This window comes from Piliocolobus tephrosceles, chromosome 14 (assembly GCF_002776525.5).
Source record: "Piliocolobus tephrosceles isolate RC106 chromosome 14, ASM277652v3, whole genome shotgun sequence".
In the NCBI taxonomy this organism is placed as follows: domain Eukaryota; kingdom Metazoa; phylum Chordata; class Mammalia; order Primates; family Cercopithecidae; genus Piliocolobus; species Piliocolobus tephrosceles.
The window spans coordinates 99,680,642-99,702,568 of record NC_045447.1 but is presented as its reverse complement, the minus strand read 5'-3'; the positions used below and the strand labels follow the sequence as shown (position 1 = coordinate 99,702,568).

General features: G+C 38.7%; 1 protein-coding gene across 5 annotated transcripts in view; it reads right to left on the bottom strand.

The window, feature by feature from the left end:
• The window catches only part of NAA35 (N-alpha-acetyltransferase 35, NatC auxiliary subunit), an 86,960-nt gene that overhangs the window by 54,850 nt on the left and 10,183 nt on the right, over positions 1-21,927 (bottom strand). For all 5 annotated transcript variants that reach the window (XM_023229564.2, XM_023229565.3, XM_023229566.2 and 2 more), the window contains exons 3-6: positions 16,052-16,085; positions 13,798-13,912; positions 12,849-12,923; positions 10,539-10,706 (exon numbers count right to left, since the gene is read on the bottom strand). In XM_023229564.2, the coding sequence (XP_023085332.2) occupies positions 10,539-10,706; positions 12,849-12,923; positions 13,798-13,912; positions 16,052-16,085 (392 nt within the window). The remainder of the gene's footprint in view (positions 1-10,538; positions 10,707-12,848; positions 12,924-13,797; positions 13,913-16,051; positions 16,086-21,927) is intronic.

Sequence of the window (21,927 nt, the reverse complement as noted above, 5' to 3'; positions counted from 1 at the left end):
CTGGCTGACTACAACATACACCAGGGAATGGTAGAGACCGGTAAATTGGAAAACATATGCTTCATTTAGAAGGGGTCAGCCACTACTTATCCTGTTGTGGTATGAATGAATACAGGGCCAGTGTGGTCAGGTCTCCTAATTTTTTAGAAAAAAATCTAGGTTTTTCTTTTTCAATGTAAAATCTCCCCCAACTCTTTTTTTTTTTTTTTTTTTTTTTTTTTTTTTGAGACAGGGTCTCACTGTCATCCAGGCTTGAGTGCAGTGACGCAAACTAAGCTCACTATAACCTCCACCCACTCTGGGCTCAAGCAATCCTCCCACCTCAGCCTCCTAGGTAGCTGGGAATACAGGCATGCACCACCACACTAGGCTGAATTTTTTTTTTTATTTTTAGTAGAGATGGGGTCTTGCCATGTTGTCCAGGCTGGTCTCTAACTCCTAAGTTCAAGTAAATCCACCCATCTCAGCCTCCCAAAGTGCTAGGATTACAGGCATGAGCCACCACATCCAGCCTCATCTTCCTATTTTTAAAAAACCAGACCAACACTGTGTAGCAAAAACAACAAAACAAAAATATCCATAAACCTTATCTGTAAGTTTGCCAAGAAAAGTCTTAGGAAAACTATCTTTCTGGAAGAACACCACAGGCCCTGGGTATATAAACCTCAGTAATAAGAATTTAATCTAAGTTACTGGATAAGTGAGAGCAAGAGAGTCATGTAAACAGACTGCTACCATTAAAGATCACTCTTGAAGATTTGTGTACTTGAGGACAGAAGTAAGAGTGAAACTAGGGAGACCAGACATTGGACTCTAACCAATAGTCCAAGCAAGGGCTGATGATGACTTGGATTGGGATTGCAACAGTGGGGAGAGTAAGAAGTTGGTCAAAAAAAAAAAAAAAAAATCAGGATATATTTCAAAGGTAGCACTAACATGATATGCTGATGAACTGAATGTGTATATGAGGTAAACTGTACAATCAAGCCTCATTTTTAGTGTTTTGTTCTAAGCAGGTGATGGCACCATTTCCTGGGATAAGGCAGTATTTGAGAGGAGCAGGAGTAAGGGCAGAAATGAAGTACAATTTTGGTTATATCAAGTTTGTAATCTCTTTGGTCATCCAAGTGGAGATTTCAGATTTCACTTGCTTGAGACTAGAAGTCAGGGAAGGACTCAAGGCTAGAGGTATAAATTTGGACTTCATCAGTGTATAGTTAGTTGATATTGAATGCCACATGAGTAGAGGAAATCAACCTAGGGAGCGGTTATGGAGGAGGGAGGGAGTCCATGAGTACCCTAGCAATTAGAGATGCAAGCACAGGAACTAGACTTACCAGTTTAGTGAGGCAGAAAGAAATCCAAAAGATTGGTATTAAGAAGACAAAGAGAAAAAAGTATTTCACAGTGTGTCAACTGGGTCTAATGATGCTCACAGGCTGGAGAGGGAGGGGTGAAAACACTGCATTTAGCAAGATGGGTAAAGACCAGTTCTCTGTAGTGGTGGTAAAGAACGACCACTTGGAGTAAAGAGAAAATGAAAGAAAAAGTAGAATAAGCAAATCATTAAAGAGGTTTTTCCTGGAGAGTAGCAGGGAAATGGGATTGTAGATACAAGGAGCCATGGGATCAACGAAACTGTGGTGCTTTCAAATGAATGTAAAGCATGTTTACATGCCAACTAGAGTAAGCGAGTAGTGAAGGAGAGCCTAGTAACGCAACACAAGTGGAGGAGCTGAGCTTAGATTGTAACAGGAATACTTTCACCTTAACAAGAGAGAAGACAGAGTTTGTGAGTATTAACAAACAGGTTAGCACTTGTGATAGTGACAAAATGAAACCTTTGAGATTAAGTTGCAGACCATGATGCCCCTTTACTTCTAAATACTTCAGTATGATTTCCTAAAAACAAAATCTTCCTCTTACATAACCACAGTACAATTACCAAATAAAGAAATTCATGTCTCTAACCTCCTTTGATCTGGAGCATTTCCTCTGTCCTTAACTTTCGTATCTGACATTTAGAAGTATCTTTTCAAACAGTACTTCAAAATAATATATTTTGAATAATACTTTGTAATACACATTTTGTAGCACATCCCTCAGTAATGGGTGTGCCTGATGTTTCTTCAAGATTAAACTTAAGTTATATCATATTTGATAGGAATACCACAGAAGTGATATGTCCTTCCTAGAACACTGTATAAAGTAGGCACATGTCAATCTGTCCAATTACTGATAATTCTGGCCACTTGACTAAGGTGCTATCCGCCAAGTTTCTCCATGACAAAGCTATCATTTTTCCCTTTGTAATTAATAAGTATCTGGTATTTATTGGGACTACGTACATATTCTGTGTCTCATTATACTTTTGTCCAGTAATTGCAGCATCCTTTGTCAGAAATAAGTATTCAAAAACTGTACTCTTCACACAATACTGTGCAGCCAAAACACTAATATTTTACATATATTGAGTTAAATAAAATATAGCATTCAAATTATTTTCACCTATGGCCACTACAACACTAAATCAAACTATACATGTGGCTTACCTTTCCACTGTATAGTTCTGGTTTACAGAAAGAGATGACAGACAAGAATCACCAGTGAGGTAGCAAACCAGGGAAGAAAAGCATCTTAAAAGCCAAGCAAAGAATGTATTTTGAGGATGGAGTGATGACTACGTCAAAATCTGCTGGTAATTCAAGTTTAAGACCAAATTTAACCACTGAATTTAACACTGAGGTCTTTGATGACTGTGACACGGTAGTTTTAGTGAAAGGTATAAAGCCTGACTGGGGCAGAGAGAAAAAGAAGAAAACCAGAGACAGTGACTATGAATACATCTTTTTTTTTTTTTTAAGAGTCAGGGTCATTTGACTGCCCAGACTGGAGTGGAGTGCAATTGTAGCTCACCAGAGCCTCGAACTCCTGGGCTCAAGTGATATTCCTGCCTCAGCCTCAAGTAGCTGGGACTACAGAGGTGTACCATATCACCATGCCTGGCTAAATTTTTTATTTTTTTGTAGATGGGGTCTTGCTATGTTGTCCAGGCTGTAAGCACCCCTTTTAAAAATGATCTGGCTGAAAAGAACTAAGCTATGTGCAGAAGATGAAAGACAATATTATGTTAAGAAATGACAGACTTAACGAGAGGAATATAAAGCACGTTTGCAAGCTGATGTAAATTATCTAGCAGAGGGGTAAATTCATTACGCAAAGAACACAGGGAAGAATTGCTAGAGCAGTATCTTTGAATATAGAATATAGGATCAATGCACAAGCAGAAGTTATCATCCTTAGGAATACAGAAGGTCCATCTACATAACAGGAAAGCAACGGAATATAGCGCACATGTAGGCAGGTAGGAAGACTACTTCTATCTATATGGTAAATAGCAACTTACCAAATAAGTGTGAGGGTAGGGGAGACTTTTATTTTTTGTTTTTAAAGACATACCAGGTCTCAAAATCTACCTTCTTGTCTCCCTGAAGAACTGGAAATATTCCACCAAACAAAATAATAAACTAAGAATAATAAAGGCATGTGGGCCAGATAACAAGAGACCTAACAAAACAGAGGGGGGAATGAAATTCCCGGAGAAAAGAGAACAAAAAACTAGAATGGCACAGCTGTGTTGTGGGCACAGAATACAAGTGATGCAGCCTGAAGCTGGAGAACAAGACTTCAAGAGGAGCATTTTCAAAAGAAAATACACAACTGACAGATTATCTGATAGGTTTTACAACAGTGGGCGAAAGAACTGGGGAGAAGTACATAGAAAACTAAGCAAATCAAAAAGAGAGATAATTACCACATATAAGAAAAACAAAATTTTGTATGAGAAAGGAAATATAAGCATATACCACTTTGGCTCACCTCTCATTAATATTTATACAATCACGATAACATCAATGCTCCATAATGATTTAACCAGCTTTTAGATTACTATTTGGGGCAAGGGCAGGGGTAATGAGATATATTGTGATCTAATCTAACATATCAAAGCTAAAGTTAGTAAATCCTTAAATCCAGAAGTTAGATTATCTAGATATATGGAAATAATATGGAACAGTTAAAAAAAAAAAAAAAAGCAGAGAACTATTTTTCCTCATAAGTGGGCTATTTAACTTTTTAAATTACATACAAGTATTAGTACTTTTATTAAGATGTACATACACGCACACCCCACTTAAATTTTCACATACCAAATATGAGGATACCTATTTTTAGGAAGACAACTGGTGGTCATATGGAGAATGAACTAGAAAGAAAATACTGGACCAGAGAGAAGAGTTCAGAAACTCCAAGGAAGCCAAACCTAAAGTTGAAGAACTAAAGCAGAAATGATGAGAGAAAAAACAGTGCCCCAATTCAAGGCATCTGCAAGCCAAAGCAAAATAATCTGGATGTAAGGAGTAAGAGGAAAGAGGTAATCAAAGATAACACTGGCAGTACGATATTGCAAGATACAGAATGGAAAAGGAAAAGTGGTTTGATAGGGCTCCCATTTTGGGCATGTGAGCAAGATGTTAAGAAACAAATCAGAAAATGCCTCCAGATCAGGAGACACGCCTGAGAACAAAATACACCAGCAGTTAGGAACTCCAGAAACAACCAATTTAAATAAATAATTTGCTCATTATAAATCTTTCTTTGTTTTGTTTTGAGATGGAGTCTCTCTGTTGCCCAGGCTGGAGTGCAGTAGCGCCATCTCGACTCACTGCAAGCTCCGCCTCCCAGGTTCATGCCATTCTCCTGCCTCAGCCTCCCAAGTAGTTGGGACTACAGGCGCCCCCCACCACGCCTGGCGAATTTTTTATATTTTTAGTAGAGATGGGGTTTCACCGTGTTAGCCAGGATGGTCTCGATCTGACCTCGTGATCCGCCCCCCTTAGGCCTCCCAAGTGCTGGGATTATAGGCATGAGCCACCGCACCCAGCCAAATCATTCTTATTCATCACTAGGTCTCTTGAAGACTTTTTACTAGATTAGTATTTTTTTCTAATTATAAGACTAAGACAAACTTATCTGGAAAATCGGAAAATTTTAGCAAAAAAAAGAAAATACAATCTTTTGGCCCAGGAGCAAACTTCTGGTTTTCTCTCTTTCCAGTTTTATTTTTACACAGTTGGCTACAATGCTGCTTTTTTAACCTTTTGACATATACATTTCTCCAGGTTATTAAGCCCTCTTTCATCATGTTAATAAGTACATACTCAATATACATAACAAATTATGTGTAATCAATTATCCATAATTTATTTCAACCATAACTCTAATGGTGGCATCCTGGTTGGTGTCAATTGTTCACTAATGAAAACTCTGGTTAATGCATTTGGGCATAAAGTGCCCACATTTCTAATTACTTCCTTTTTTGTTATTGTTGTTGAGATGGAGTCTCACTCTGTCATCCAGGCTGGAGTGCAGTGGTGCAATCCCAGCTCACTGCAAGCTCCGCCTCCTAGGTCCAAGCAATTCTCCTGCCTCAGCCTCCCAAGTAGGCATGACTACAGGCATGTGCCACTCTGCCTAGCTAATTTTTGTATTTTCAGTAGAGATGGGGTTTCACCATGTTGGCAGGCTAGTCTTGAACTCCTGACCTCAGATGATCTGCCCATCGTGGCCTCCCAAAGTGCTGGGATTACAGGTGTGAGACACAGCACCCGGCCTAATTATTTCTTTAAGGCTGAATTTTAAGAAATAACTAGTTTAAATATCAGTATTTTTAAGATTCTTGATATACACATTATTAAACTGTTTGCCAAAACAGCTGTGCTAATGTACACTAGTAAAAACAGAAGTGTCAACTTACTGCATTCCTTCCAACATTGAACATTTTCATTTTTAAAATTATATTCATGAAAATCAATCAGTTCTAGGAGCCGGGAAATCTAAGATCAAGAGGTGGGTGAGGTTAAAAAAAAAAAGAAAGAAAAAAATCAAACTACTTATTTTCATTTGTATTTCCTGGATTATAGTGAAGCTAAATTTTAAAAGTGTTATAGCCATTTGATAACCGTCCTTCATAAAATAAGCAACTTATTTTATTGCCCATTTATTCATTTGGGCCTGAGTGTTATACTTTACTTGAATGTGACCATAATTCATAAAAATTATCTTATGTTTGTACCTTTATTTTTCCTAAAAGTTTTTCTATCACTCTTGTCCTATTAGTCTCTTCCTTTAACATTTCTCCCATTTCCTAGTAAGACCTTCATCCAGAATATAAATGGATCTTCAATTACCGGCCAGGGGTGGTGGCTCACGGCTGTAATTCCAGCACTTTGGGAGGCTGGGGTGGGAAGATCACTTGAGCCCCAGGGTTTGAGACCAGCCTGGCCAACAAAGCAAATCCCAGTCTTTACAAAAAATTTAAAAATTACCCACGTGTGGTGGAACACATCTGTAGTCTTAGCTACTCAGGAGGCTGAGGCAAAGTATCGCTGGAGCATAGGAATGAGGCTACCTGCGAACTATGATCATGCCACTGCACTCCAGCCTGGGTAACAAAGTAGAATCCTCTAGAAATAAAATTCAATTATAATTTCTTGTCACTAAAAAACTTTAATTTATTTAAAAACAAAATAATGCAGACACACCATAAAAATCCCAACAGTGCAAACAAGTGTACACCCCAGCCCTCAAGACCTATTATCCTCTTATGTATGAAGATTTAGCTACCTATCTCCCTTTTTAAAAAAGAAAAAAGTGGCAGCAAGCTATACACATGCTTTACCACACCTGACTTTTCTCACTTTAGAAATCTAATCTTATCTCTACACATAAATCAATCTCCTTTTTTTAACTGACCTCCTCCATTTTAAAATCAGTAAAATATCCTTTTTTTGGAGACAGGGTCTCACTCTGCACACAAACTGGAGTGCAATGGCACAATCACAGCTCACTGCAGCCTCCACCTCCCCAGGTTCAGGTGATCCTCCAACCTCAGCCTCTCCAGTAGCTGAGACTACAGGCACACACCACCACACCCAGCTAATTTTTGTATTTTTTGTAGTGACACGGTCTCGGTATGTTGCTTAGGCTGGCCTCGAACTCCCGGGCTCAAGTCATCTGCCTACCTCGTCCTTTCAAAGTGCTGGAATTATAGACATGAGCCACCACAGCGGCCAGCAGCAAAACACTTGATTGTATGAATGTAACATCTTTTAATTAGTCTCCTACTGATGGATACTGTGGTGGTTTCCAAACTAGTTACTACAAACAATTCTGTAAGTAATATCCTTGTACACAGGTCTTTGTGTACAAACACAAATATACTTGCAGGATGGAGTGCTAGAAGTGAAACTGCTGAGTCAAGACATGCATATTAGATTATGATAGATATCACCACATTGCTCTTTCTTAAAGTTGTAAGAATTTACACTCCCACCAAAAAAGTATGAGTCTTGCTTAGAGTAGGATGTCAAGTACTGACTGATAAATGTGGAAAATGTACTGGAATCAAAAAATACAAATTTTGCAACCATCACAGTAAACATTAGTCCAGGCAAGCACCGTCAATGGATGTTCAATCTAAGGGGAGAGATTTCAGTCAGCAGGATATTTTTATGGTCTTAAAGTGTATCCCAAGATTGCTTAAATACAAAGGGAAAAAACAGTAACCATATGGAAATAAGACAAAAGCTTTATGAACTGACCAAAATAATATCACCATTGAAGGGCAGACAGACTGTATACCTCTAGATGTGACACCCTCAAAAACACACATCACTTATGTTATATTCCACCCAAGACTGCACAATCTAAATTTAATCATTAGGAAAGAACAGATAAACCCAAGTGAGGCATAGCCTATTAAGAAATGAAAAGCAGGACAAGGTTGTGTTCACAAAAATATCAGTGTCACCGGAAACAAAGAAAAGCTGAGGATCTCATGTAGCTTAAAGAATACTACAGAAATGGCCGGGCGCGGTGGCTCACGCCTGTAATCCCAGCACTTTGGGAGGCCGAGACGGGCGGATCACGAGGTCAGGAGATCGAGACCATCCTGGCTAACACGGTGAAACCCCGTCTCTACTAAAAAAAAAATGCAAAAAAAATTAGCTGGGCGTGGCGGCGGGCTCCTGTAGTCCCAGCTACTGGGGAGGCTGAGGCAGGAGAATGGCGGGAACCCGGGAGGCGGAGCTTGCAGTGAGCCGAGATCGCGCCACTGCACTCCAGACTGGGCGACTGAGCAAGACTGTCTCAAAAAAAAAAAAAAAATACTACTACAGAAATACGCAATTAAATGCAGGTCATAATTCTAGACTGGGTCAGGGGAAAAAACACTAAGAAGGATTGGGTCAATTAACAAAAATGGAATCTGAATAGTGCATTGTTATTACAGATTTGTTGAAGCTGATAATTGTGTTGTGGTTCTGCAGGACAGTGCCCTTTTTCTTTGGAGAAACACACTAAAAGTGTCACGGGGAAGAAGGCTGTAATTGGCACAACTTACTAACAGGTCAGGAAAAGACATACATATATACATGAGAGAGAGAGTGAGCAGGAGCACACGCATAAGTGAAAAAAGCAAATGGGACAGTATGTTAACAGTAGCTGAATCTGCATACGAATTGTATGTTCTTTGTGCTGGTTCCCATAATTGCTGTTAATCTGAAATTATTCCCCAATAAAAAGTTCTAAAAAAAGACTAACAAGTGGGAAATAATGACCACTCATATTCACTGACACACACACATACATACACACAGATTATATGAGTGCCTGTTTTCCCATCTTCATCAATCTTACTGTAAACAATTTCTAATCTTTGCCAACAATGGGTAAAAACATGGTATTTCAGTTTTAATTTGCATTAAAGTGAGATTAAGCATCTTACATTTAAAGGTCATTTTATTTTCTGTAAACTTATCTTCTTTTAATTTTTTATACTGAACACATTTCAGCTATCTGAAATTTTGATATGAAATGATAAAGTAACTTTCAAGGGTGCTAAGCAATTGTTCATGCACTGTTATTCAAGGAATCCTTTCTGCCCACTGATTCTGATGTCCTTTTAGTTGTACTTTGAAAACACTAGTATTTAAAATAATCTGCATTTCTCTAACTTAAACTAATTTTTTAAATTCTATCCAAATGAGTAAGATTTTCCATAATGATACTCATATCAATACAATATGCAAATAACCAATGACTATATAAAAAGTAGACACTATTTCAAACAACTCAGAAAGCCATACGGCCAGGAACGGTGGTTCACGCCTGTAATTTCAGAACTTTGGGAGGCTGAGGCAGGTGGATCACCTGAGCTTAGGAGCTTAAGATCAGCCTGGCCAACAGAGTGAAACCGGGTCTCTACTAATATACAAAATTAGCCAGGCATGGTGGTGCATGCCTGTGATCCCAGCTACTCGGGAGGCTGAGGCACAAGAATAGTTTGAACCCGGGAGATGGAGGTTGCAGTGAGCTGAGATTGCCCCACTGTACTCCAGCCCGGGCAACAGGACTGAAACCCCATCCCCCCCCACCAAAAAAAAAAAAAAGCCACACCTTCAAATATTGACAAACATATTGAGTATACCTTTAATTATTCTCACATACATAGTATAAATTGAGAAAAGTTTTACATACTATACACTGAACCATTGTTGGATCCTAAGAAATTTATTCTGGAGCAGTAACAGCACTAAAAAGAAACATCGGTTTCAACAGAAGAACTTAACAAAAATAGTTAGTTATCAATAATTTCAAATGCTATCACATTTTCCCTTATACAATTCTTTTTTTTGTAGTCCTAGGTTGAGATGCAATTCCCTGAAAGTTATCAGCATCCAAAAGCTTATTTTTTACACTAAAGGGGAAAAAATCTTTCTATCTCTAAAACTTAGACAAACCAAAGGAAAATGTCTATACCCTAAAATATTCCTATCTTTGTTCTCCTTAGCTCCCCTTTTGTATTATAATTTCTGACAGACTTGAGGACAAGGGCTGTCTCTTTCATTTTTCTCTGGGAATCCCCATAACCTCCAAAAACAGTAGTCTGCACATATGGATACTCAATGAACGGTACTGACAGAACATATGCTAAGATGAAAGCCCTTTCTTGGAGAGAACTGAATTACTTTACCCAATATATCTGTAAATGGCAACAGCATTACTTTTAAAAACTGTTTTTAAACATACATGTAGACGAAAGCACATATCACAAAATCATTTAAATACATCACAGTGAATAAGGTAGTCAATGAACTTCAGAAATTCTTTTTTTTGTTTGAGACAGTCTCGTTCTGTTGCCCAGGCTGGAGTGCAGTGGCACAGTCTCAGCTCACTGCAACCTCTGCTTCCTGGGTTCAAGCAACTCTCATGCCTCCTAAGTAGCTGGGATTACAGGTGCACGCCACCACACCTGGCTATTTTGTGTATTAGTAGAAACAGGGTTTCACCATGTTGGCCAGGCTGGTCTCAAACTCCTGACCTCAGGTGACCTGCCCACCTTGGCCTCCCAAACTGCTGGGATTACAGGCATGAGCCACCACACCTGGCCAAGGAATTCTTATATTACAAAATCTTACCTCTTCAAAAACAGCAGCTTTATTTACTTTTTCCCTTGCAATGTCACAGATTTTCAAGATTCCCAGAGCAAAAGCCTTCATAGCAGGATCTTCTATAAAGTCTGGATTATGAATGTAAAGGCACGTAAATACTGTCTGTGCCAACGAATGGCCTTCTAACCATGTTATCTATAAAGAAACAAAAGAGTATATATTTAAGGTGAAAAAATTGAGTCTGCAAAGTCTAAATTGATCCTAGAGTCAAAGGCCAGAGCACCATAGACCCAAATAAGATTAATCACAAGACTTAAAAAAAAGACAGTTAGAATTCACTTTCATTGACTAACATTTTTCAAGTGTCTATGGGAATCACTGTCGTATGTAAATCAGTTTGCAACATATTAGAGATTAATGAAATTAAGACTGCCTCTTTATGTAGCATCCAAAAGAAATCAAGTCCACGATGTAGTCAATAAAAAAATCCATAAACTGGAAAATTCACAATTGTAGAACTAACCAGATCCTTAAGACACTCATCGAACTTTGTAATCCTTACCACCACAACCCAGCCAACACCATATCTCACCTAGATTATCGGAAGAAACTAGATAGGTTTTCCTGCCTCCCATCTCTAATTTAATACTCCCAAGTAGAGATCTTTCTAAAACACTAAGAGAATCATTTTATACTATTTTACTGAGTGACCACTATATGTCTGGCACCATGTACTAGAGGTTGGGAATACCAACAACAGGCAAAATTGGGTAAGTACTGTGTCCCAAATATTATGCTAGATTATTTTCAAATATCTCTCATTTTTTCCTAGCACTTTGAGAAAGGTGGTATTTTTCTCCTTTTACATGTAAAGAAACAGAGTAAGAGTTTAAATCATTTGCCCAAGTTTATAGTTATTTTTACACTAAAGCCCAAGAATTCTGCAACAGAGTAAGACATATGCTACTGCATTGCAAAATGACAAATGTTTGTGGAAAACTTATAATTAAGGTGTGTATTTGGTATTAACTACCGTGCAGAAGAGAAACTTTCCAGACTAAAAACCATCTGCCTTTTAAAGTCCAAATTTTTAAATACAGTCCCAAGAGTCTCACAGAATAGTTCCTCAACTTTGGCAAAAATCCTCACTCTGTTTACCTTTCCCTCCTTCTCCACCACTCTCCACTTATCCCACACTCCTCCTACTTGGCTCCCTGCCAGACTTCAGCCTTAAGCAGCTATCTATGATTTTCCAAAATGAACATTTTCACATTGCCATGCTCATGCAATATACCTCTTTGCCTACTAAACCATGAATCTTCCTGTCATACGCCTACCATTCTTCAGTACCTCATACCAATATTACTTCCTTTCTACAGCCTTTCTTACTCTCCCAGACATAATTAACTCCTCCTCTCTGTTCCCATAGCACTATTATAAAAGCATTTTCATGTTGTCAGAATTGTTTATTCACATGTCTGTTCCCAGCAATCCTTTGACTCTTTTCTTTACTCCACCCACTAGGACTGTAAACTGCTAAAAGGTAATAAATCTTTGAGGGGGTAAAGAGACAGCTTTGGAAGATGAAGGATCAGGATTAAGATTCTGGCAAGGGCCCTCCCAAGCAACATAACCATAGACAGTAAGATAGTACGGATATCTAATAAAGCTCATGTAAAACGTAAGTGAAAACTGTACATATAATACACCTAATACAACTACACACACTGGCAATCAATCAATAAACGTTGGATGAACAAATGAATAAATTTTACGTATTTCTAAGGACAATGATTTAATGTCAATTTAAAAGAAAGGGACAGTCAGAGAGCGGGGGGAGAGGAAAGCAGTACAAATGAGAATTTCTCCACAAACAATACTTCCCAGGGAAAACATAATTCAGCATATACAAATCACTAAAAAATTTTCTTCTCAGGAGATGGCCAATTTACCACAATTTATCCTAGATTAGAAAAAAATCTCTCCAAAGCCATTGTATAGCTCTCTTTTGTTTCAATTCCACGTTTATTTATGAAAACTTCCAATTACAGACTTATTGCTTGAGTAACTTGAGAACGAAAACGGTATTATGAACAATAGCTATAATATTATCTTCACTGAAAAGAAAATATCCCTTCACCCAGAAAATTAGAATGTAAAATCAAGTAGATGACCAGATGAAATGCTATTACCAGGCCTGCCAATCTTATGCACATCTTTACTAGGCCAAGTATTACATTTATTTCATATTCAACATTAGTGTATAGGCTTTTAAATCACAAGATTCAGGTAAATCACAGTTTTTAAATTAACCAATAGTCTTAATTCCATTCTTACCAAACAGCAAAAACATGTATCCATAATCCCTATCAGTTCAGGCAAGGTGAGATCTTTAATTTTAATAGTGCCATCCTAAAAAGGAGGAAGAATGTGACATATAAGCAGAAATTTTTTTAAACATGGTTACTATGTATAGTAGCATTCTGGATTTCTAACATTCAGTATTTAAAAACAGCAATTCTAAGAAAATGCTATCTATCATCTGATAAAACTATCACACCAAATTAACTCTGTATTCTTAAAAACTATATATCGTCTTATAAATTTTATTTTTAATTGACAATAATTGTAAAAACAATATATCTTAGGTCTTCAATAAGAAAAATCTAAACAATAAAGGACTTTATATAAAATGAAAAGCCAAATCAACAAGTATTTTAAAAGCAGTTCAAACCAGCTTTAAGTATTAATATAAATCATTTTAATGACCCAAAACTACTTAGAAAAATAAAGATTTTTTAAAACACTTCTCTTAAGTTAACTATATTACTTGCAAATTTTGTTTACAATATTCATTTGCTCAACAAACCTTTCTTTATAAAATATGTAAAATCAAACTCTATTGCAAGTATAAATGAATTTCTAAAGCAACTTTAAATTCACTACAAGTATTTTACTTGTGTAAATTTACTTTTATGTATTAACATATTAATACACAAAATTTAACCCCCAAGCCAATTTTCCTATTTGAATATGTAGTCAAATGCTTTCAAAAATATTTTAAAAGTACACAAATTCACAAATTTAGAGCAAGATTTTAATGAAGACTTTAATTTTCAGATTTTAACATATAAAAGTTGTAACTAATTCTTGTTTATATACTTGAACTGTTTTGAAGGAAATAGACTTTAAGTTAATACAACGTTTCATTTCATTATTAAGCACAATGTTTTAACATAAAATAACAAAAGATAAAAAGAAACACAAAAAGTACAATGGTGACTACCTTGATAGCTTGTTCAAAATTGAGAACTTTTCGATTAACTTGGTTTCCAATCATGCCAGCATCCATCTTGGGATCCATCATTTCAATAGCAGACATGGCTTCAAAAAGACCAAATCTGCAAATAAAAAAATTGAGTCCACAGATTGTTTTTGAGCCGGTAAGCTTATTCATATTTTCACGATGGTATAAAATTATACGACTTTTAATAACTATTCTATATATTCAGTCTTCTCAACTTGCTAACACTTCTACTTCAATTGACTGTCGATTGATACAAAAATTATTTCATGTACTTGCCACTCAAATGATTTTACATGCACTGTGAGGAAGAAAAAGATTTCTGCCGGGCGGGTGGCTCACGCCTGTAATCCCAACACTTTGGGAGGCCGAGACGGGTGGATCACCTGAGGTCGGGAGTTCAAACCAGCCTGACCAACATGTAGAAACCCTGTCTCCACTAAAAAATACAAAATCAGCTCGGCATGGTGGCGCATGCCTGTAATCGCAGCTACTTGGGAGGCTGAGGCAGGAGAATCACTTGAACCCGGGAGGCGGAGGTTGCGGTGGGCTGAGATCGCACTGCTGCACTCCAGCCTGGGCAACAAGAGCAAAACTCCATCTCAAAACAAAACAAAACAACAACAACAAAAGAAATATTTAAGATTTCTGTGGTCTCACACTAGACCTAATGAAGAATTCTCGGGGTGGGGCCCAGCAATCTATGCTTTAGTAAGCCCTCCAGATGATTCTGTCGCATGCTCAAATCTGAGAAGAACTGAATTTCAGATTCTACTTCCCCTTCCCCACAACCATAATGTCCAATCTTGTCTACTTACTAATTAAAAGTTTCATATTCCTAACCTTGAAAATTGAGCCTGGCCATGGCAGTAAAGGAACTGGGGCTACATATAGGCATATAAACATGAACAAGTATTTCCATTTATTTTGTTTTTCCAAGGTGCTATGGTTTGAATGTGGTTTGCCTCCACCAAAATTCATGTTAAAACTTGATCCCCAATGTGGCAGTGTTGAGGCCTAGTGGGAAGTGTCTGGGGCATGGGGGAGAATCCCCATGAATAGATTAAAGCCCTCCCAGGGAGGTGAGTTCTTGCTCTCCCAGGAATGAATTACAGTTGACCCTTTCACAACATGTGTTTGGACTGCATGAGTCCACTTAGACAAAGGTTTTCTTGCACCTGCGCCACCAGAGACTGCAAGACTAACTTCCTCTTCCTTCCTCAGTCTACTCAACATGAATATGACAAACATGAAAACCTTTATGATGATCTACTTATTGAACAGTAAGTATATTTTCTCTTCCTTATAATTTTCTTCATAACATTTTCTTTTCCCTAGTTTATTGTAAGAATACAGTATATGGCACATACGACACACAAAATATGTGTTAATCAACTGTTTATGTTATCAGTAAGACTTCCAGTCAATGACAGGCTACCAGTAGTTAAGATTTTGGGGGAGTCAAAGGTTTTATGTGGATTTTTTACTGTAATGGGGTGGGTCGGCACCCCAATCCCCAAGTTATTCAAGGGTCAACAATACCATCCAAGAGGATGGGTTGTTTTAAAGACTCTGACTTCCTCAGTTTCTCTTTCTTGCATCCTCCCCTGCCATGTGATCTCCTCGCACCACATGTCACTCTCCGCTGCTCCCCTTCTGCTTTCCACCATGAGTTGAAGCAGTCTAAAGCTCTCACTAGATGCAGTTGCCCAATCTTGAACCTTCCAGTCATCAAATAAACCTCTTTATAAACTCCCCAGTCTCAGGTATTCAGCTACAGTAACACTAAACTGACTAAGACACAAGGACTGTGTCAAATAAACCTCTTTATAAACTCCCCAGTTTCAGGTATTCAGCTATAGCAACACTAAACTGACTAAGACACAGGGATTCTCATTTACTTTTATCTAGGCACTTAGTCACCCAATTTCTGGTTATCAACCAACCTATCTCATATAACATACAATTGATATCTTTTCTTCAAGAAATTCCACATTCATTACATCTGCTCTCCAGGAAAGGACCGTAAGTTAGTTTCCCTAGGTATAACCGTTTCACATCACAACTAGGGTCAGCTGCCCCAAAACAGCTCATCAAAGTTAAAAATATATTTATAATTAGTTTTATTTTCACAATTTTGAAATGCAAATTTACTCAAACTTCAGGGAATATTACTCCACATGAGAAAAAAAAAAGACTGAAATATTACACTATACTATTTTCAAAGAATACTTACAGCTTATCATGAAGTAGTTCTCCCAACTTTAATTCTAAAAAAAAAAAAAAGAAAAATCCTTTTAATTCTAAGAAAAAAAAGACATTAGCACCTGAAAAAATGTGCTTGTATTACTTTAAATTTCATTTTCTAAGAAATACTTACTTCTACTCCATTACTAATATAATGCATTCTATGTTGTGGGAAGTCAGGGACCCTGAACGGAGGGACCAGCTGAAGCCACGGCAGAAGAACATAAATTGTGAAGATTTCATGCACATTCATTAAGTTCCCCAAATTAATACTTTTATAACTTCTTATGGCTGTCTTTACTGCAGTCTCTGAACATAAACTGTGAAGATTTCATGGACATTTACCACTTCCCCAACAATACTCTGTGATTTCCTATGCCTGTCTTTACTTTAGTCTCTTAATCCCGTCATCTTCGTAAGCTGAGGATGAATGTCGCCTCAGGACTCTGTGATGATTGTGTTAACTGCACAAGTTGTTTAAACAATATGAAATCTGGGCACCCTGAAAAAAGAACAGGATAACAGCGATGCTGAGGGAACAAGGGAGATAACCATTAGGTCTGGCCGCCTGAGAGCTGGGCGGAACAGAGCCATATTTCTCTTCTTTCAAAAGCAAACAGGAGAAATATCGCTGAATTCTTTTTCTCAGCAAGCAACAGCCCTGAGAAAGAGAATGTGTGCCTAGGGGGTGGTCTCTAAAATGGCTACTCTAGGGACATCTGTCTTTTACAGTTGTAGATAAGGGATGAAATAAGTCCCAGTCTCCCGTAGTGCTCCCAGGCTTATTAGGAGGAGGAAATTCCCACCTAATAAATTTTGGTCAGACCGGTTGTCTGCTCTCAAATGCTGTCTCCTGATAAGAGGTTATCAACGACAATGCATGCCAAAACTTCATTAGCAATTTTAATTTCGCCCCGGTCCTGCGATCTCGCCCTGCCTCCATTTGCCTTGTGATATTTTATTGCCTTGTGAAACATGTGATTTCTGTGACCCACACCCTATTTGTACACTCTCTCCCCTTTTGCAAATCACTAATAAAAACTTGCTGGTTTTGCGGATTGGGGGGCACCACAGAACCTGCCGACATGTGATGTCTCCCCCAGACACCCAGCTTTAAAATTTCTCTCTTTTGTACTCTTTCCCTTTATTTCTCAGACTGGCAAACACTTAGGGAAAATAGAAAAGGACTCACATCAAATTATTAGGGGCAGGTTCCCCCAATAATTCTGTACAGTAAGTACTTATGTAAATACAAAAGAATACTATAAATCAAGTGGTTTAAGAAAAAAAATAATACTTTTGAGAATAAGTGACCCATCACAGGCCACAATATTCCAATCAGAATTACCAACCCCATTTCTAAAAATCATTAGTATATTTCCCCAAGTAAACTTTTACATAGAACTGACTGCTACTTCTCAAGTTTTTAAACCATGTTACCATAATCTAATCTCTTCTGTTCCAGTAACAATGTCAAAACCATTTTTTAAAATCCTATTGTATTTAAATTATATAGAAAACACTTGAGTAAACAGGTAATCAAAACAGTGTTCAATCACTATAAAGCAGTGGTCCTCAACCTCGGCTGCATATTAGAGTCAATTGAGAAACTTTTGAAATCCCGAAGTCCAAGCAGCATCCCAAACCAATGAAATCTAGAGCTGGGAACTATACAGTGGTTTTAGAGCACTCCAGATGATTTTAATACACAAGTAAGTCAGAAATCACTGCTGTAACATGTTAAGTAAATTAAATATTGATGGCGGCCAGGCACAGTGGCTCACACCTGTAATCGCAGCACTTTGGGAGGCCAAGGTGGGTGGCTCATGAGGTCAGGAGATCGAGATCATCCTGACTAACACGGTGAAACCCTGTCTCTACTAAAAACACAAAAAAACTAGCCCGGCATGGTGGCGGGCGCCTGTAGTCCCAGCTACTCAGGAGGCTGAGGCAGGAGAATAGCGTGAACCCGGGAGGCAGAGCTTGCAGTGAGCCAAGATGGTGCTACTACTGCACTCCAGCCTGCGCAACAGAGCGAGACTCCATATGGGGAAAAAAAAAATTTATGGCTAAATCCTGTGGAAGGTGTAAGCAGTTTTCTGAACTGTAGCCAATCTTCCTTAGCCAACTATAAGTTAAATAACATTAATTTTTAACAGTTCCAGATACTGAAACATAAGAATCATGTATAAAAATACAACAATAAGGCTGAGGCTAGTGGATTACTTGAAGTCAGGAGTTTGAGACCAGCATGGCCAACATGGTGAAACCCCATCTCTACCAAAAATACAAAAATAGTCAGGTGTGGTGGTGGGTGCCTGTAATCCCAGCTACTTGGGAGGCTGAGGCAGGAGAATCACTTAAACCCGGGAGGCGGAGGTTGCAGTGAGCCGAGATTGTGCCACTGCACTCCAACGTGGATAACAAGAGGAAGACTCCATCTCAAACAAAACAAAACAAAACAACAAAACATAGAACACATACTAGTAATCCAGCAATTCTCAAAGAGTGATCTGGGAACCCAGGAGCCTGCAATGTTAAAATTACTTTGATAATCATACCAAAACATTCATTGTCTTTTTTTATTGTGTTGACACCTGTACTAATGATGCAAAAACAATGACAGGAAGGCAAAAAGGCACCGGAGGGCAAAACTGCTGCAGCTTCAGCACAAATCAAGACAGTGGCCCCAAGCTAAACTAACCATGTACTCTGCACTTCCATGCACTTACGGCTAAAAAAAGGCAAAAATTTTCTTCAATCTAAGAATGCCCTTGATGATCACTATTCATTAGGAAAGTGCAAATTAAAATTACAATAACACCACCTTACACACATTAGGATGGCTACTACAAAAAAAAAAAAAAAAAAAAACCCCTGCGGAAAATAAGTGTTATAAGGATGTGTAGAAACTGAAACCCTTGCGCACTGCTGGCAGGTTTGTAAAATGGTTGAGACACTGTGGAAAACAGTATAGCAGTTCCTTAAAAAATTAAAAACAGGACAGATGCAGTGGCTCACACCTCTAATCCCAGCACTGTGGGAGGCCAAGGCGGGAGGAATGCCTAAGCCCACGAGTTCAAGACCAACCTGATCAACACAGTGAGACCCTATATCTACAAAATATCTTTAAAAATTAGCCAGGCATGGTGGTGCACACCTGTAGTCCTAGCTACTGGGGAGGCTGAGGTGGGAAGACTGCTTGAACCCTGTAGTTTGAGGTAATAGAAAGCCACAACAGAACCACTGAACTCCAGCCTGGGTGACAGAGCAAGACCCTGTCTCTGGGAAAAAAAAAAAATTACACAGAATTACCATATGATCCAGCCAGTTCAAATTCTGAGCATATACCCAGAAAGACTGAAAACCGAGTCTCAAAGAGGTACTTGTATGCTCACGTTCACAGTAGCTTTATTCACAAGCACTAAAACATGGGAAACAACCCAAGTGCCCCCTGACAGATGAATGATAAGCCATGGTATACACATACGATGGAATATTATTCAGTCTTAAAAAGGAAGGAACTTCTGACATGCTACAACATAGACTAACTTCGAGGACATTATGCTAAGTGAAAAAAGCCAGGCACAAAAAGACAAATACTGTATGAGTTCACTTAAATGAAATACTTAAAGTAGTCAAAAATAATACTGTACGGCCAGGCGTGCTAGCTCATGCCTGTAATCCTAACATTTTGGAAGGCCAAGGGAGACAGATCACCTGAGGTCAGGAGTTTGAGACCAGCCTGCCCAACGTACTGAAACCCCATCTCTACCAAAAACATACAAAAATTAGTCAGGCATGGTGGTGGGTGCCTGTAGTCCCAGTTACTTGGGAGGCCGAGGTGGAAGAATCACTCGAACCAGGAAGCAGAGGTTGCAGTGAGCTGAGATTGCGCCACTGCACTCCACCCTGGGCAACAGGGTGAAATTCTGTCTCAAAAAAAGAAAAAAAAGTCATAGTGTAGACTGCTGGTTGCCAGAGAATGGGGAGAGGAATGATGAAGAGTTACCATTTGTTTAATGGATAGAGAAATTTAGCTTCACAAGATAAGAGTCCTGGATATGAATGGTGGTGATGTTAGCAAGACATTACAAATGTATTAAATACCACTGAACTGTACGTTTAAAAACGGTTAAGCTGGTTAAAAAAAAAATTTCTCTTGAGACAGGTCTCACTCTGTTGCCCAGGCTGGAGAGCAGTGGTGCTATCACAGCTCATTGCAGCCTTGACCTCCCAGGCTCAGGTGATCTTCCCACCTCAGCCTCCTGGGTAACTGGGACTACAGGTGCAAACCACCATGACCGATTAATTTTTTGTATTTTCTTACAGAGACAGGGTTTCGTCATGTTGCTCAGGTTGGTCTCAAACTTCTGAGCTCTAGTGATCTGCCGCCTTGGCCTCACAAAGTGTTGGGATCACGGGCATGAGCCATCACGCCTGGCCTAAGATTGTAAATATTATGTTAAGTTTATTTTAACACAATAAAAAAGCTGGGGAAAATAAAAGAACAACCTTGATAAAGCAGTAAACATTATTACTCTCAGGGCCAGGGTGCAGTAACTGAGGTACCTACAGAGCAAAATGTATTTACTTTTAGTTCTTGCTTTCTTAAATTTTGCACTGTAAGGTACCTCACTCACTTCACCCTAGCACCAGCCCTGATTAATCTTACTCAGTTTCAACCTTGTGTAAGTTGTTAAATATTCTACTTGAAAAAATGGGAAGCAGACAAACACTTCTGCTGCGTATCAAAGAAAGACAGTTGTCTTGGGGAAAAAAAACATTTGCACAGCGAGGTGCAGTGGCTCACACCTATAATCCCAGCACTTTGGGAGGCCGAGGCAGGTGGATTACTGGAGGTCAGGAGTTCAAGACCAGCCTGGCCAACATGGTGAAACTCCGTCTCGACCAAAAATACAAAATTAGCTTGGCATGGTGGCATGCGCCTGTAATCCCAGCTACTCGGGAGGCTGAGGCAGGAGAATTGTTTGAACCCAGGAGGTGGAAGTTGCGGTGAGCTGAGATCGCGCCATTGCACTCCAGTCTGGGCATAAAGAGCAAAACTCCCTATCAAAAAACAAAAACAAAAACACTTGCACAATTACTACAGAACAGTACTTTTACCTGAAAAAACAAAAACAATCAACAGACTATGTTATTCAGACTTGAGAATGTGGCATTTTTTAAAAAAATAAATGAGTCTGTCACTTCAAGAAAAACTGACGATATTTGTTGCCAATAATAAAATTTGAGCTTTCAAGCAAAAACTAAAATTTTGGAAAATATGTATCTGCCACCGTAAGTCTAACAATTTCCCAAAACTTAGAAGAGTTTTCTGTATTGGTAGTGATAACAACAAATGTGCTTATTAATACCGTATAATGAAACATGTTAACAATTGGAAGATCTAGCCAGGCGCGGTGGCTCACGCCTGCAATCCCAGCACTTTGGGAGGCCAAGGCGGGCAAAACACTAGAGGTCAGGAGTTCCAGACCAGCCTGGCCAACACGGTGAAACCCCGTCTCTAGTAAAAATACAAAAATTAGCCAGGCGTGGTGGTGAACACCTGTAATCCCAGCTACTCTATTCAGGAGGCTGAGACAGGAGAATCCCTTGAACCCGGAGGCAGAGGTGACACTCAGCAAAGATCGCGCCACTGGACTCCAGACTGGGTGACAGAGCAAGACTATGCCTCAAAAACAAAAAATCTGGAAGATCTGCATAACTTACTGAAACAGTATTTTCCAAATGGCAATGCACGTTACAAAATCAGGCATGGATTAAAAAGCCACTCAAAGTTCAAGAAAGAGCAATGAATTTTAATGTAACAGCATAAAGAGTCCATTGATAGGGTTTCAGATT